Raw genomic sequence first — 17,201 nt, 5'->3', positions numbered from 1 at the left:
GAACTAAAACCTGAACTATCTGCTTTAAAGGTCCCATGTCATGCTTTTCTGGTTATTACCCGTCCCCTTGTGTGTTATGAAGGTTTGTATGCATGTGAACGGTCTGCAGAGTCAAAACCCCTCAAAGTACACCCTGTAGCGAGTAAAACTCTAACACAGAAAAGACCTGTCTATGCTAACCCAAAACGCCTCGTTGGAGATTTCTCATTTTCCATTGTTTGCTTGACGTGTGAACACCCAAATCAACAACAAATGACCGGATTGGCCCAAATGGACCAATCCGCGGAGCACCTCACACACCAGGATCCCTTGGCTAACTAACAGGGAGTCCCCATTGACTTGCATAGAGCTCCCTGAACGCTGGTAATAGACGAGTTGGGATGGCGGAGAAATGCTCTCCGCAGACCCATTCTCACAGCGCTATAAACCTTTTTCTTACTCAATATCAAGCCACACTTATTGTTTTTACTTCGGCTGTGAGTGTTTGTGTGTGCTCAGGATGAGTTTCGCTTGTTCTCACTGTATCGCCGACCCGGAAGCCTGTCCGCTCCTCGCAGCAGCGAGCCTCGCAACGTCCCGACCAATCAGAGCACACTGGGCTTATAGGGAGGGGGGGGGCAGGAATTCCAACAAGCCGTTTAGGACAGAGAGTGAATACCTGGTGAATACACATACTATACAGAGATGCTGTATGAGAAACCAATGTGAGTTTGGAAAATTGCACAATATAAATCTATTCTAGTAGACCTCAACAATGGAATTATGATCAGTAGAAATGGCCATGACATGGGACCTTTAAAAATCACTGAATGATTGGGGTGAACATCCCTTTCATTACCAACCTACCACGTGATAGGCAAGCCAACCAGACAGAGGCAGATTGGGGAGACGAGTAATCAACATGACACTATTCTGCAAAGAAACATCATCCTCAATATAAACCACACAGCAAGAAAACTTTATTCTCACTCTGTAGTACAATGGCAGTGTGAAACACAACATTTACTAGTTTTTAGTGTTGTGTTAGGAATGACACGATATGAGATTTTCACTACACAATTATCGTGGGCAAAATATCTTATATATTATAAAAATAAAACAAGCAAATTCCTCTTTACATTTTATTGTATTTTCTCTTTTTTGGTAATGAAGTTACAGTCCTCTGTGTGTGACAGTTTCAATACCCGGCTCTTTAAATCCACATGTGGAAGTGTCCTTGGGCCCCAAATCCCCCCAAGATATAGCCATCGGTGTGTGGCTAGATCTGCCATTAGCGTCTGAAAGAGTGTGTGAATGGGTAGTGTTAAAGCGCATTGAGTGGTAGGAGGACTATAAAAGGCACAATATAAATGCAAGAACAATCACCATCCAATACTATTTAAATATCACCGCTATCGTCAATACTGGTACATTTTTAAATGTGTGTTTCAGTACTGATGAAGGTCCAGATCAGTAACCTGGTGCAGATATCGCATAGTGTTACACTTTGAAGAGGTAGATTTGCATCTGCATTTTTTTGCAGTGTGTATCTCCGCAACTTCTGTGTGTAAAGTGATCAGACTTTTCAATTCCAGTTGCAATTCCCAACCTCCCCTCTAGTTCTCCGTGTCCTGTCTCCATCATCGCTCCCACGTGGCGTCACATCCTGAAGCTTTCTTGTGGAGAGAAGCCAACCAGGAGCCACAGTTTCTCTTCTCAGTGTCGTCCCTTCATCTTCTGCTTCACCTCACTCCTTCTCCTTAAAGCTGAAGTCACAAACCAGAGAGAGATGGTCGGACGGATAGCTAAAGGACGGAAGCCTGTTGGGCCCAATCTGTTCCTCTGTGGGCATGTCCAAAACTGCGTCCACCCTCAGTGTGTCCCGACTGTACCAGATGTAGTCCAGGGTTGCGCAGCACTCACCCGTAGGACGGATCTTCCACGTTGTGTACTCCGGCTCAGTGGAACCGTCCTCACTGAGCCTCTTGTAGGCGGAGTCCAAACCAAGAGGCGATGCGGCAAAACGTCGGTACACCTCCTCAGTCGGGATGGCGTTGAAATCTCCACATATGAGCAGAGGAATGTCCAGAGTCTGGGCGCCTGCAGAGTCGTGGGCGTGTTTCTGGACCAGAGTCTGGAGCTGTCTCAGCAGGTCGGAGCCCTGCGCGCTGCGGAGCCACTCCCAGCCGGAGCGAGCCTTCAGGTGGGTCACCGCCACGCACACACATCTCCCCGAGCTACGGCAGCGCAGCATCGTCACCACGGCGACCTGCAATAAGTTCATTATATAAACCTTTTAGTGCCTACTTTACTATGCCTTTTAGGACATTTGTTTGACATGCACTTTTCTTTATCCCATACTAAACCATAACATTTTTGAGACAAAAAGATGCTGCAGTATATACAAATAAAATGTAAAGAATATACATACAGAAATCTCAAAGGACTATGACTGGAAGTAAAACCAGCCAACCACGCACTGACGAGAAGCTTTTTAAATGTCCTTTTTTTAATAAATAATTGTATTTGTATTGAGTGTGCGGGGCTTTGAATATTCAATATTAAAAAAAGGAATCTCTCCCCCCCAAAAAATACATTAAAAAACATTTAAAGAATAAAATATATTTAAATTAAAGAAAAACATTGAAAGAGATAAAAAACAATAATATTGCATCCCCACTTGCAAAACAAACAAACTAACAACACAAAGAGCTGGGTACAAATTGTGTATTTTCGCTTTTTATGTTTCCAAGTGTGGCTTTAAATTCCACCCACCTGATTGGTTGGAATCCTCATGGCGGAGAGCTGGAGGTTGACGCTGTCCAGGAACTCAAAACGCGACTCGTCGTAGAACAGCGCGCAGCCGTCGGGGCCGTTGTTGCCCTCCACATCCAGGCAGGGAGACCAGGGCTTGGGGCAGAAGTTGCTGCTGTAGCCCAGGCCTGCGAGGACCGGCTGGAGGGTGTCGTAGTAGTGGTCCACTTCCTGCAGACACAGGATGTGAGGGCGGTAGGTGAGGATCTCCTCTAAGATGAGGTACTTCCTGCGGGACCAGCTGAGGGCCTCCGGGGGACACTGGACGAAGCTGTCAAGCCCCTCGCCAAGAGCTGCCAGACGGGGGGGGGGGGGAGGGAAGAGTATTAGGGTGGAGATAACCTGGAGGAGCTGAACAACAGTTAGCCAGAAAGGGGACAAATGCCAAAACCGATCCCTACACACCGGAGAATACACCGCCTGTAGTCACACTCTGCTGAATGAGGCTCCGTTAAGGTGGAGGGAGGAAATACAGCGGGACGCTTCCCCTCTCTCAGGCAGGAAAAGTTACTGACTTTTCTTAAAGTCATTGCAAATGAGCATCTCTTGGACAAACATATGATATAATAATTATAATAAAGTGCTACAAATAGTGGCCAATCACAACAGAGCCAGCCAGCTAACCAATCAGAGCAGACTGGGCTCTGGTTTCAGACAGAGGGTGAAAAGAGGTGCTGCAGCACAGGCAGTATGAGAAAAAGCAGGATCTTTGTGAACATCAAAGCATGGAGTCATGTCCCAGGAGAGACACTACGTACTGATATGAACCTGGAAATGAGCAGAATGTGTCGTCTTAGGATTGATGTTTTGTTAAGTCTGTAGAATATGATTGGTAGGTCTCATCTCTGCAGTTCAACAATATTTAATTAAGAATGGTATTTTAGGGAATGTTTTGCCTTTAAGAAGTATTGTGCCTCATGCTATTTGAATATTACACAAGTCCATATAGCGATTTTGATAAGAATACAATGAATTGTGCAGCTCTAACCCCAGTTCAGAATTGGTCCAGAGTTTCTATCCTGCAACAAGTTTTTTTATCCATGGATTACTTTTTGAATATTCATTTTGATATTTGCAGAGAGCACTAAACTTTCAATTCCTGATAAACTGTCCCCAGTAAAGAAAAAAAAGAAAACAAGAAAGGGAAAGAGGTTAAACTATAGAGCGCTGGACGTCAGGGAAATCAGCAGAAGAAGACAAACAGGAAGTAAACAGGAAGATGGTATGGGCTCTAGCAGAGTTTAAGGACTGGTTAAAGGTAAGAAAATGTAACAGACTTGGACAATTACAGAAAACCTCGAACAGTGCTGCCTTCATTTTAAGTTGTTGTCGCAGTAGTTCTAGCTGTTGGTACGCAGTGCAACGGATCATTTTAAACAACTTTCATTTAAATCAATATTTTGAATGAAGTTGTTGTTTTATTTAGTATCTCATGGTAATAAGCAGGAAAAAAGAACACCTTTGCCCTCTGGTGTTCCCTTTTCATTAATGAGCGCCTCAATGCCCATTATCCCTTATATAACTGTAACAATTTCAGTAAACACAAATCAATTCCATGACCGTGGGAACTGAGTAAAGCTGGATTTTGTCTGTAGATAAATCTGAGCCTAAACTCGAGTGTGTGTATTATTCAGGCTGAAGCAGTGTACCTTGGGCCAGTATGTTCCACTGCATCACCCTGATGGAGCTGCTGGGGGCGCCGCCTCCATCCTGCAACTGAGTGAACTTCCTGTGGAAGCGAGGCGCTCGGCCCCTGAGGGCCTCCTCACACTGTCTGAGCAGCTCTGCGGGACACACAGGGGCCCCCTTCTGCTCCTGCAACACACACACACACACACATCACTGCTGTGACACCATTCTTTTTTTACCAGCTTTTTATAAATGTTTCCAGCCATCCATATAAGATGAAACAAACATACAGAACATTTAAATATACAAAGAACCTTACAAGCTAATAAACTAAAACACTCAGGACAATTAATATATGAAAATATACTACAAACTACAGTGTGTTGTACTTTAAAGTGGAGGGAGGGCTGTGCACAAATGTGTATTTAGAGAGCTGAGCATGAGCATTGCTCACAGAATAAGATAACAAATACATGTTCTTCGCATGATGTACATTTTCACATTTCATTTTTGTACACCATGTTGGCAATTATTATTTTCCTAATCGTCTTCCCACAAATCGAGGCAAACGTATGTCTACATAATATTTGACATGAAGTATAGAACCAGCTCTTTTAATAGGCTGTAATGTTTCTCCTCTAGAATTGTTTACAGATGCGATTGACAGTTTTTAAACTAATAAAGGAAGATAATAATGTATTGACTGGAAGAGAATCAACATGTGACTCTTTTCTTGAGATCTGACCAAAAGTCATGATTTTTCTTTGTTCTGAGATTAAAGTCACAATTCTCAGGATTCTGACCTCTTGACAATCTTCTCCTTATCTCCAGTTATTATGTTCCAAATATCTGGAACAAACTCCCAGAATCCTGCTTTCAAATCCAGGCTGAAGGCTTTTCCTTTTCCTTTTAAATTAGACTGCACTGTAACTTTGACTCATGTATTGTATACCTATGTTATTCTATTTTATGTTTATTTCATTTTTTGTAAACTTTTTGAATTGCCTTGGGTTGAAAGGTGCTATTTAAATAAACTTGCCTGGCCTTATCTGACTTTTCCCTCCGTATCCGACCTCTTTCTCCGTAACTGATTTGTTTCTCTGTGTCTGAATATTTTCTCTGTATCTGACATGTTTCTGCGTATCTGACCTCTTTCTCTGTATCTGACCTCTTTCTCTGTATCTGACCTCTTTCTCTGTATCTGACCTCTTTCTCTGTATCTGACCTCTTTCTCCGTAACTGATTTGTTTCTCTGTGTCTGAATATTTTCTCTGTATCTGACCTCTTTCTCTGTATCTGAAATTGTTACGAGGAGTTTGACTTTTTTCTCTGTATCTGACTTTTTTCAGAATTCTGACTTTAATCTCAGAAAAAAAAGAAAAAAGAAGATGAACTCATGGTCAGATCTCAAATAAATATCTCACATGTGGCCCTTATCCTCTTCCTTTATCAACAAATAGTACGCATGGGGGTTTTCATTGTGTAAAAAGACATTATTTTGCCAGCAAAAAGTAAAATGTCAAGAATCATCATTCAGCAGTACAATGTTTTGGAGGCACAGTATTTATACCCCATTATGTCAGTTACTATGTAAATAACTTGCCTACAAAACTGCTGACAGCATTTACTGAGTCACTTTTTGTTTACATTTGTACAGTGAGCAGAGGAGGAGGAGCCACTGACCTGACAGAACGCTGGATCCAGGTTTGTGACTGCAGGTGGGGGGAGAGGAGAGCTGCTGAGGGGCGGAGTCAGGGCGCTGTACAGCCTGGTGGCCCCCCCACCCATCGGACACACTGAGAGGAAGAACAAGATGGTGAGGTGTGTGAGGATGGAGAAAAACATTCAGCATTTTGTAAATGTAATGACACATTGGTGGATCGTCAAAAATGTTAACACCTCCAGTCCATTAAATCAAGTAGTTTTGTGTTCATGCGCTCAAACTGAAAGAACTTCCTTGTTACTCAAAGTAAAATGTAAAATAACATTATTCATTTACACAGGATCTCCCGTACAGACAGCCATATGTACTAACACTAGAACTCAAGGTTAGAGAAACGCCCTCTGGTGCGAACTTTGGGATTTTAGCCTTTGCAGACCATTTACATGCACAAAAACCTTTAGAACACATTACAAGGAATATGAATACTATGTTGTATAATGTTGATAACAATGCTTTTCAACACTGATCCCATACAGTTTGTAAACCAGGCAGCATATGAGAACAGCACTTTAAGGAGGCAACTTTCAATTTGAAATTGTAGGTTTACAGACTGGCAGTTTGCCGAGGTCACAGTAAAAGAAAGAATAGCTGCCTCTTACCAATAGTGTCCATTATGTCCACGGCTATGTCCACGGCTATGTCCACGGCTATGTCCACGGCTATGTCCACTCTGAACAGAGTTTGTTTGTAATGCCTCCTTTTAAACACCGGCAATACCCTTTTTAAAGACAAGGTTTGTTTACTGGTTTAGGTTTCCTGTCTGAGCCGAAAAGGTTTTCTCTGAAACTGAAGACAGTGAGAGCTGACAGGGTTTTCTCTGAAACTGGAAACAGATGTGTATTTGTTTAAAAGAATGCCCTTTCACGGTTCACTGCTGCCTATAAAGCCTCGGGGAGGAAAGGGGCGAGAAAGAGAGAGACTAGGAAGTATGAACGTCACCACGCCATATGGAGTCATTCACGTCATGTGCTAACGAGGGAGAGAGGGATTCACTGCGCAATCCAAACGGCAGCTCTCTCAGTCTCTCACACACACACAAGCTTGAGTGTGTGCAGAGTTGTTACGGATACACACATATTAGATCGTCTCACCTTTGCCCAAACAACAAACAAAAGCATAAAGTAACATGGAGTTTGTCACAAACACACAAATTGCAACAATGATTGCATGACTAAACCAATCATGAGTGTGTGTGTGTGCGTGTCTGTGGTTTGTAACAATGACTTCCTTGGATTGCGTGATGTAACGACACTGAGGTCACTTTGATCGCAGTTTACAGTAACTTGTGTTACATCAGAGTTCAATGTTCTTTTCCATGTGCAGTAGTGCATTGTACTTATTAGTTATACTATTTTGGTTCTCGGATCAAAATGTATTGAGCTATTTCAAAACTGTGGTTCAAGGCTCCCCTTAACGGGTTACTGATTAAAACAGGGTTTTAAGTTTTTTAAATTAAAACATTTAATTTGAAATCAATAGAAGAAACTCCGTCTAGAGGGAACTTTGGGATTTTAGCCTTTGAAGACCATTTACAAAAACACAGGAAAGAGAATACTCCAAAGAACACAACATGGCCTTTTTCATTTAACTGTCTTTTTGTTAAATTGGGTAATTAACATAAAAAACAAAGATGGGGAATAACCCTTTGTGTATATCATTTGCATTTTTCTCTCGTACTCATTTCATAAACCCCTCTACATTTTGAAAGAACTACGTAAAGCCTCCAGCTGTTCCTCTTGTTTAATATAACACATTGCTCTTGTGTGTCCTTGCTGATCAAAATAATGTTTGTCAAGCAGAGACAAAGCCCCTATATTCCTCTCTATCCGGATCTCTTAAACCAACAGAATGGAGTCAGGGAGCGTTCCACCGTGTTGCTCGGACGTCAGCGTGTCAGCTCACAGACCAGCGCACATTACAGAGATCTAAAAGCTCTGCTGACCTGTGATGGTGACTCACGTCTGAACAGGCAGGTCTGCATAGTCTCCAAACATTAACGAGTCACAACCCGCCCGCGTTAGACGGACACACAGGATTGTTACAGAATAAACGTTTTTTTAAAGCAGCAGAAGATAAAACACCTTTCAAAAGCGCCTGATTTACAAACAGGGTGAATGTGCATTCATTGATATAGTGTGTGTGCTACTGTGAGGGCAGCGCGACTCATATCCCGTAGACAATCTATTGTGGCTCCAGGCAGAATAATTAACTGTAGTGGTGTGTGAGGGTGTATACGTGAGTGTGTGTGTGTGTTACGATATCCTTTAGTGGCATATTGACATTTCCACATTAAAGGGCAGCTGCCACATGATATTCAAATGTGTGTTTTTGTGCGCATGTGAGTGTGTGTGATGTTCTCCCCATAGGTGAAACTATTTACAAGTGATGTGTGTGCATTTGTGTTATTAAATAATACTACCGTATTTAAAAAAAGAGACTTACTTTTTCCCCATTTGAAAAATACATGAATGAATGGCCATGTGCACACACAGAAATTGAAAAGAGAATTAAGTTGAGAGTTCTAAGCTAAAGAAGTCATTCTAACTAACCAATATCTTCCATTTGGACTCCTTTTATAAGCTTGGTCCCAGCAATGTTTCCTTCATCTTTCAGTCTAAAAGGCCTATCATGACTACTGCTTGTTTTGTTTTCTCCTTTATACTTCCTGGTAACGAAGATTCTCACTATGTCACATGAGTGCATGCTCTGAGTGTTAATAAAGGTGTTTGTTCATACCATGCTTGTTTGTGTGTCTTATGATGACTGACTGATCTATTCAACTCTAGAATTGTAATATAATACTGAACTTTGTCTAATTTTTTTTATTTGATAAATACATATTATTTTTATTATGATGGCGTAACTATTTTCTAATAATCCTACCAAGTGAAGGCCAGAATGCATTTTTCCCTCAAGTTGAAAATTATACATTAGCCGCGTTCACACCGGAGTACTTTTCCCCGTACTTTTCGCGTTTAGTTCCGTTAGTACCCCTTATGTCGCGTTCACACCAAAAAGAGTAGGCCTACTGAGTGCCGGGAACTTTTACCCCCATTTTTAGTGCCTGCTGAGAGATGGTACTTTCCTGGGGGAAAAAAGTGCCCCAGTTCTGATTGGCTGGGCGAAATGCAAACCACGCCGCGTAAAACGCTGAAATGTTTTGTAGAGCCGCCATTTTATTATCCTTGCATTAGCATTATTAGCATTAGCATTCACCCAGTGCACAAACGCAGAGAGACTAACTTATGGCAAGACAAAATAAAACATGGGAGCGGTGGAGATGAGGAGGTGTCGGCGTTCTGGCGATTTACTGGGACTCCCAGCAGCTTCTACTGAAGCCAGTCCCCAACTCCGGGGACTTCCGGCCGGGGACTTCGGGTGGCAGTATACACCGTGAAGTTGTTTGCGGCCTGCCAGTAAACCCAAAGCAGAAGAAGACGAAGTGACGTCAGCGGCTCATTTGCGTAATCTTCCCTCAGGGAACTTATTCCGGTGTGAACGCGATCTGTACTAAGTGCCCTGGGGTAATAAGTGCCGGGGCACTAAGTGCCGGCACTAAGTACGGCAAAGTACTTGGTGTGAACAGCGGCTAATGTATCTTTTTCTTTTTTTATGTGTAAATAAAGAAACTACATTCACACCATCCTTGTATAGTGCGGTTGAATCGAACCCTGGTGCGTTTAGCCGCTTGGTGCGGTTCGTTTGGGTTGGTGTGAACGCAGTCCGAGACCTCTGAAGTGAACTAAACAACCGGACTCTGGTCCGCCTAAAAGAGGTGGTCTCGGAGTGCTTGCTAGTGAACTCTGGAGCGGTTCATCGCTGGTGTGAACGCAGTCCGCACCAAAACATAGGAAGTGTAGTATTTACGCGTCACAAGAACGCGGATGTCTTCAAAAAAGATTTTGAAGACATCCGCGTTTGTTTAGTTAAAGAGTGAAGCAGAATGAAGTGTTGAACAGTGTCGTAACAGTAAAAATGCTCCGTCAACTATACATAAAAGTCAGAGCCACCTGTCGTCTGTGAAACCTCCTCCTGACTGTAGAACGTCTCTCATTATGTGTTATACATTTTTTTAACGGACGTTGTCTGATTATATAATATCATATGCGCGGGCCCCTAGAGTCTGTTGATCTCCAGATCAACAGAAGCATGAAAATAACCTGCCGAAAGTGCCGATGCTCCATGGCGGAGGCTCCGATAGAAATTGTCAAATGGTTGAACAGCATTTCCGTGCACATGACTTGTGTTTAAAGTTTATAGTCCGTTTGAGTTTTGCCCGTGTGAACGCAAACAGAACCTTCTGAAAAATGTAACAATGTAACAAACTGTCGTCTGGTGCGCACCTGAAAACGGACTATTAGGTGTGAATGCGAGCTAACAAACAATACTTTTAGCGATGCATCCTAAGGAGTACATGTGTGTACCAAATGTCATGGCAATCCATCAAATAGTTGACATATTTCAATCTGAGCCAAAGTGTTGGACTGGCTCACTGAAAAACAATGATGTTATCTATATGGCAAACATTTTTTATTTTTTTGTATGACATATTGAAGGTCAAGACTGTAAGTAAAAAAAACGACAACCTGAAACACAGTACAGTAAACCTAATCCCATTAAAGCCATTTATTTTTTACTGCAAGGAACACTTTTTTTTAGGACATATTCTGCTAATTTTGAGGTTCAAATTTATATTTGTTGCCTCCACTGTGACATGCTTCCTTGCTTTAAAGTTCAAAAAGCTCTTTATTCTTCTCATACTGCCACCTCTTATCACCCTCTGTCCGAAACCAGAGCCCAGTCTTTTCTGATTGGTGATTAGTGATTTGTCAAGAGCTAAGAGATGTCCCGCCCCTTAACCTATCACGTACAATGTGTTGGAGCACTAGCCAATGAAACACAGGCGTTGCATCGTGATGCCATTATGACATTCAGGCAGGGGGGGGGAGAGTGTGGGAGGGAACAGTGGGATTCTAGCCTTGGAAGACCCCTTACATGCACAACAACCTATATTACACACTATAGGAAAGGGAAAACCCCAAAAAGCTAAATAGGGCCCCTTAAAAACAACAGTTCACCGAAAATACGCCTTCGATTTCAATATTTTCTTAAAATGTAGACTTACACACGTGCATATGCATGTTTGAGAATATGCGTGATATATATTTCAGACCCTTAAATCTTCATCATTTATGTAATCTAGATGGTGGTATTAAATTGCTACTTTAACACTCCTAACCTTTAGAGGGGGTGCCTCCTCTACTTCAAATATTAGGGAATACACACTACAGCATTAATGTGCTGTTTACACGATAACGCAAACGGTTGTATCCGCAACTTTTCTCTTTCATTTAGCCCGTTCGTTCACACGAGGCCGTAACGGAAATGCGGAAACGGACCCCGCAAACCATAACGGGTCCCAAGGTGGATAGATCTGCAAACGGAACGCTCTGGGGGGGCAAACGGCTCCGTGTGTACGCCCTATACGATCATTTCCTGATAACGATGAGCCATAGCCCCGCCTCTCCCCACCTCTGCTGCTCACTGCTGTAGCATGGTCAGTAGCTACTGTCAGTAGCTACTGCTACTGACCATGCTACAGATGTTAGTGCAAAATCTACAGCTCCTCTACCACAACCATCAGCAACAAGTGGACATGGAGAATTACATGAACTACATGTTGCTAAATCCACCGCGGGGCATAAACAGAAGGGCAACCATGGCAACCATGCTCGGGGGTCTTCTTCGCTGCTTTTGGTGTATTTTGTGGCAGAAGTTACAGCGCCACTTACAGGCCCGGCATATGTACTACAGCGTCTCCAGCGCTCCCGAGCGTGGTCTCGTGTGAACGGACACGTTAAATGAGCCGAATGCGTGTGAACGGAAGACTTTTTGGAAAACGAATTCGGTGCGTAAACGTTCCCGTGTAAATGGGGTCTAAGGAGCCACTCAACCCACATAACACATACATTATGCATTAGTAAAGTAAGTGGCATTTTCTTTTAGTTGTGAACAAACAGGGAGATGATTTTTATGATTAATAAATCCAGTTAGAAGGTGATGTTTCACAGGGAATTATGACTTCTATTTTAGCTTCATTATACTTGCTAAAAGCAGCTAATTTGCGTTTTCTCTATAAATGCTTCAGCAGACATTAGACTTGGATATTTATGATTTCATTCGACATAAAAACTGTTTTAACAACGGTCATTTGGCTGTGAAAAGACGATATATTGGTGTGTGACCAAAATGTAAAACATTACATTACTCAAAAAGGCCTTTAACTTTAAAGCAGCAGGAGGAAAATAAAGAGATATATGTATATATATATATAGCCTGTTGTTAGCCCCAAATATATCTTATGAAGTAGAGCTACAGGCAAAGTTGACTTCAAAGACTTACCTTCTTTACTGGAAATAACAGCTGATTTCCTCCAGCTCCACGTGTGCAGCTGCTGCCTTGTGTTTCAGCCTTCTTTCTCTGCCTCTGTGTGGTCCATAATAGTGTGGCGACGGGAACATAGTGTTTTTGTTTTGAGGGAAGGGGGTGGTTGTTTGACCCCTCTAGCTGCAGAAGAAGGTCACAGGTGAGAGAGAGCTGGTCTCCTCTGCCACCTGCTGGTAGGAGCGAGGGTCAAACTGTTAACAGCCTGCAGAGAAAGAAAAGCTGAGTTTAATTATATTTACAACCTGAAAATCAATATGGCAGCTGATGGATGTAACAGGCAGAGGGAATGTTATAATGTTTACATGCAACTCTTTTATTCTTTTTTTAACACTTCTTAGTAAAGTTAAAATAAGAAAAACTTGTTAGGAATTTGTGGAAATACTGCATTCTTCAAACATGTAGTGTTGTTACTAAATGTATATACATAGTATGAAGTAACAAAAGTGTTTATATCCTTTTACTATTTGAGCATTATGTGATGAAAAAAATGTTTCCATCAAGCAAGCTCCGTAAACATTATTATGAATTAATAAAAAATACTGCAAATATATTAATATCTTTTATTATAATAAACATTTGGTTTCAAGAAGGTTACAATTAGTGGATGTATTTGAAAACTATTTTTTGATTTTGTTTGTCATTTGTTCAAACTAATTTGATTACTGTAAAGCATTCCACAACAGTTTAACTACAGACACACATTTCCCCAAATACTTTTTGGATGTAAATTTCAACCAAATCCAGTGAAAAATTAGGAGCTGGTGAGGCAGAGATACACTAACAATAATGTGTTACTAAAAGAAATCATGAACCATGAACTAAATCAAATTTCACATGAATTGTTTAAAGGGAGCTCTTGGTAAATTGGCATCAGAATGACCCAATGAAGAAATGAATCATGTTTTTGACACCTATGTTGGACAAGTCAAAAGAAATGTCTTAACATCCACTATTACTTAAAAAATAAAATGTTAATAGAGAGAGTTAGTAGAGCTGCAACGATTAGTCGACTTAGCGTTTCATTGATGAGTAACGCCAACTATTATGATATTTGATCAAAAATGAATTAATTTCTGAGGCAAAAATGGCATACGATACTGATACTTTCCTCTGTTTTATATCACATTAAAGTGAATATCTTTGGGTTTCGGGAGAAAAAACAAGACATTTAAAGACATCACCTTGGACTTTAAGAAACTGCAATCGACATCTTTCACAATATTCCAAAGTTTTTTGATATTCTTAACGATTATTCAAAAAGAATCTGGGCCGAATATGTCTATATGGATGCCTTTTACTGAAGTCTACTCGTGTATATGAGCCTGAAATTAAAATTAAATTAAGAGACAAGACCTTATAACCCATTTTATTTGCTGTGAGCTTTATTCTTCTTTCAAATTTCAATGCAACAACAACATTAAGAATTCAATGCACAGTGCTCAGAGACACTAGCTCTGCTGTTCTACAGTAGATTGATCCCCCAGCCGCTTGCTGAAGTCCAACATGACACAATGTAGGCGTGTGCTGATGGTGCCTAACTGTTGTCTCCTGGTCTTCAGGTGGTTCAACACGCCGCTTATGGACTCCAGCAGAACACTGTCGCCGTTCTGACAGTCCTGGGTCGTCTGTAAATCCACTCTCCATGCGTCCTGTAAGCTCTCAAACAAGGTCTTTGTGTTCCGCTCGAACTGCTGAACCTCCTGCCAGTATCGCTCTTTGTCCTCCCTGACTCTGGTGACATCCTCCGTCATCTGCTGGATAGCGAGGTGCAGCCGGCTGTTCTCCGTGCTGACCTGCTCCAGTTTCACGCTATTGTTGTAGACGCTTATCTCCACAGCTCTCATCTCTGAGGCCTGTGTTTCCGAGCACGTCCATGGAGCTTTTTCTCATCGCCTCCAGCTCGGCCTTCATCTCCTCTTTAGGCTGCAGCAGAGACCCAGTTTCCTCTTTCAGCGACTGGATTGTCAGCTCCAGCTCGCTCCTCTTCCTCCTCAGCTCGGAGGTCAGTGTCTTCAGCCTCTGGTGCCTGGGTTGCTCTTCATTCCACTTTGCCGCCACGTCGTTCAACATGTCCTCGTTCTCCTTCAGTTCCCTCTGCTTCTCTTCATGGCTAATGGTGATAGTTGCTACCTCCATGAGGCACTGCTCTATTTCCTCATGGCATGTAGTCTCTTTTTGTCTGAACTCCACCTCACATTGCGTCATGTGGCTCATAAGCAAGTCCGCATTTGTGCTCTTGGGGTGACGCTTGTGGAGCGCTGCCTCCTCTTGTCGAAGCTCCCGGTATCTCCTCCTGGTGTCGCTGATGTCAGAGGTCATCTTCGCCACGTGCTCCTCCTGCTTGGTCTTCGTCTCATGCATGAGCCTCATCGTCAGCCTCTTTTCCTCCTCGTAATGTTCAATGTTCTTCTTCTCAGTATCCATGTTGTCGCACAGCTCTTCCTGATTCCTCTCAAACACGCGCTTTGTGATCGTGTCCGTTTCCAGGAGCTCTCTGATCTGCTTGTCCATCTCTTTGATCTCCTTGCCGTGTCTGACCACGGAGGCGATGCGCTCCTCCAGCTGCAGCTTGGATCTGTCCAGCTGCTGCGACACGTGGAAGTGCTCGGCCCTCACTTCATTCTCTTCTTCGCGCTGACACTTGAATATCTCAAAGATTTGTGACAGGGAGTTTTGACAGCGCAATCTGGATTCTCGACCCTTCTCCGTTGTACCTTCCACCGTGGATATTTCCTCTTTAAGACCCTGGATGGTGTTGCTAAAGGCTTCCCCTAACTCAAGCAACTCCTTCTTCAGTGTTTCTCTCTGTTGCCTCAACTCTTGATGCTTTTGGCTGTCCACCTGCAGCCGTTTCTCGTTCTGGCACCGAGAGGCTTCCAGTCTTCGTAAGTTGCTCTCTAGCTTGCCCAGGTCCATCGTGAGCTCTCCCAGATCATTGTGGGTTTTTTGTTTCCTGTCATTAAGTCCGTCCGACTCTACTCTGCTCCTCTTGACCACCTGCTTCTGCTGTTTAATTTTCTCATCAACTTGGTCCACCTCTTTGGACAACTTGTCTTTTCTCACAGAGAAGGACTCCCTCTCCAGCACCGTCTTCTGCTGCAGTGTTATTGTATCCTGTTCGACAGCAGCGATGCAGGACTTCATATCCTCTACCCAATCACGTGTTCGATCCAGCTGCATCTGCAGGCCATACTTTAAAGTGATTTGATCATTCTGAGCCGCTATGATCTCTTCGTGCCAAGCCTTCACTTGCTCTAGCTCTGGGTGCAGTGCTTTGTTCTGGCTCAAGAGGACTTCATCCCTCTTCACTGTGACTTCCTGCAGCTGGGAAACTGATTTGAGGTCTTTGTGCAGCTTCTCAATCTCCTCAGCGTTAGATGCCCGGGCTGCTGCTACACCAGCCACGATTTCCTGTCTCATACATTCTCTTATCTTGTTAATTTTTTGTCTTAGCTTGCTGTTTTCTATGGTTTCCACCTCTAAATGTTCATGAGAGGCACGACGGTCAGCCTCCAGTTCAGTGATCGCCGCCGTTATCTCCCTCAGGTTGATGCTGGCTTCAGGTAAGAAAGGTACGCTCTCCTCTTTTAGCTGTTTGTCCAGCTCCTTTAAATGCTCCAGAGCCACCATGACGGCCGGGAAGTCGGGAACCAGGCAAGAAGCCATTTCTTTCTTATGTGTGCTCACGCTCAATGCTGTGTCTGCGGTTTAAAATACAGTTTCTACCACCGATAACTTGTGAGTGAGGTCGCCATGGCAACCCCTACCCCACCAGGAAGAAGACAGCTACGGCAAGTCCGCAGGACCACAATGCTGTTAGCACTGGCTAGGCTAACTGTCGGAACGAGGAAATAACACATTTTCGGCCACTAAAAGCTTAATTTACCGCAAGAAACTAACGTTACGTTGAGATAAAGCTATGACTTAGGATAAAGTCCAGTGAGCTTCGTAATTTAAGCATAAGCATAATGTGTGGTCATACCAAAGAGCGACTGCTGGCCTGAAAATACAAAAAAAAGCGGGTTTAGTGGTTACCTGATTTGCAGTAGACACCGAGCCGGCCCTTGCAAAGAACCTCGGCTTTCCAGATGTTTGTATAACTGGAAAACAGAAATCAGACTCCTCGTACCTCCATGAACTCATCCGGTATGATTAACGCCAAACTGTAGATGGCAGCATCAGGAACACGTGCCCATGTGTTGCCAGATTCAGGTGGAAAGTAACAGAATTAAGTTTTTAATGTAATGTAATCTGAGGCACTTTAACTATACTTGTGCATTTACACTTACTACAACAAACCCTACCTCTATTATTACATTTCAATGGCTAATATTTAAATTACTTTATTTTACTAAGACATTGTGACATATTGTTATATATTAAGATCAAGGGATTATGTGATTAGAAGCAATCAGTTGCAACTACTATCAATAATCCAATATAATACATATTATTCTGAGATAGTATGTTCTGAGGTCTGAGTTTGGAGTTTGTGAGGTCTATTGACAACAGAACCTGGCAACCCTGACATGTCGCAGTATGTTGTCGTCGGTCTACAGAAAAAGACGTAGAAAGCATAGAAATAGAGCAGGTAGAAACCAATGTCATC

General features: G+C 42.7%; 2 protein-coding genes across 3 annotated transcripts; both read right to left on the bottom strand.

Moving 5' to 3' along the window:
* Positions 1-930: 930 nt before the first annotated feature.
* On the bottom strand, positions 931-16,768 carry LOC117482054 (nocturnin-like). Of its 2 annotated transcripts, XM_034130040.1 has the most exons (7): positions 16,628-16,768; positions 12,548-12,794; positions 6,745-6,863; positions 6,106-6,218; positions 4,443-4,608; positions 2,755-3,086; positions 931-2,248 (listed from the first exon to the last, which is right to left on the bottom strand). In XM_034130040.1, the coding sequence occupies exons 3-7, from the start codon at positions 6,755-6,757 to the stop codon at positions 1,727-1,729; spliced, it is 1,146 nt and encodes a 381-aa protein (XP_033985931.1). In that variant the 5' UTR covers positions 6,758-6,863; positions 12,548-12,794; positions 16,628-16,768; the 3' UTR covers positions 931-1,726. The 2 variants fall into 2 exon arrangements, with proteins under 2 accessions (XP_033985931.1, XP_033985940.1); XM_034130049.1 differs by lacking the exon at positions 6,745-6,863.
* ccdc175 (coiled-coil domain containing 175) lies at positions 14,041-16,258 on the bottom strand. The gene is given in 2 exon segments (XM_034129855.1): positions 14,041-14,454; positions 14,456-16,258. Coding segments are annotated over 2 exon segments (2,217 nt in total).
* Positions 16,769-17,201: the final 433 nt, after the last annotated feature.

This window comes from Trematomus bernacchii, unplaced genomic scaffold, assembly GCF_902827165.1.
Source record: "Trematomus bernacchii unplaced genomic scaffold, fTreBer1.1, whole genome shotgun sequence".
Taxonomy (NCBI): Eukaryota; Metazoa; Chordata; class Actinopteri; order Perciformes; family Nototheniidae; genus Trematomus; species Trematomus bernacchii.
Note: the sequence above shows the minus strand (reverse complement) of the source record. Positions and strands in the feature narration are given on the sequence as shown.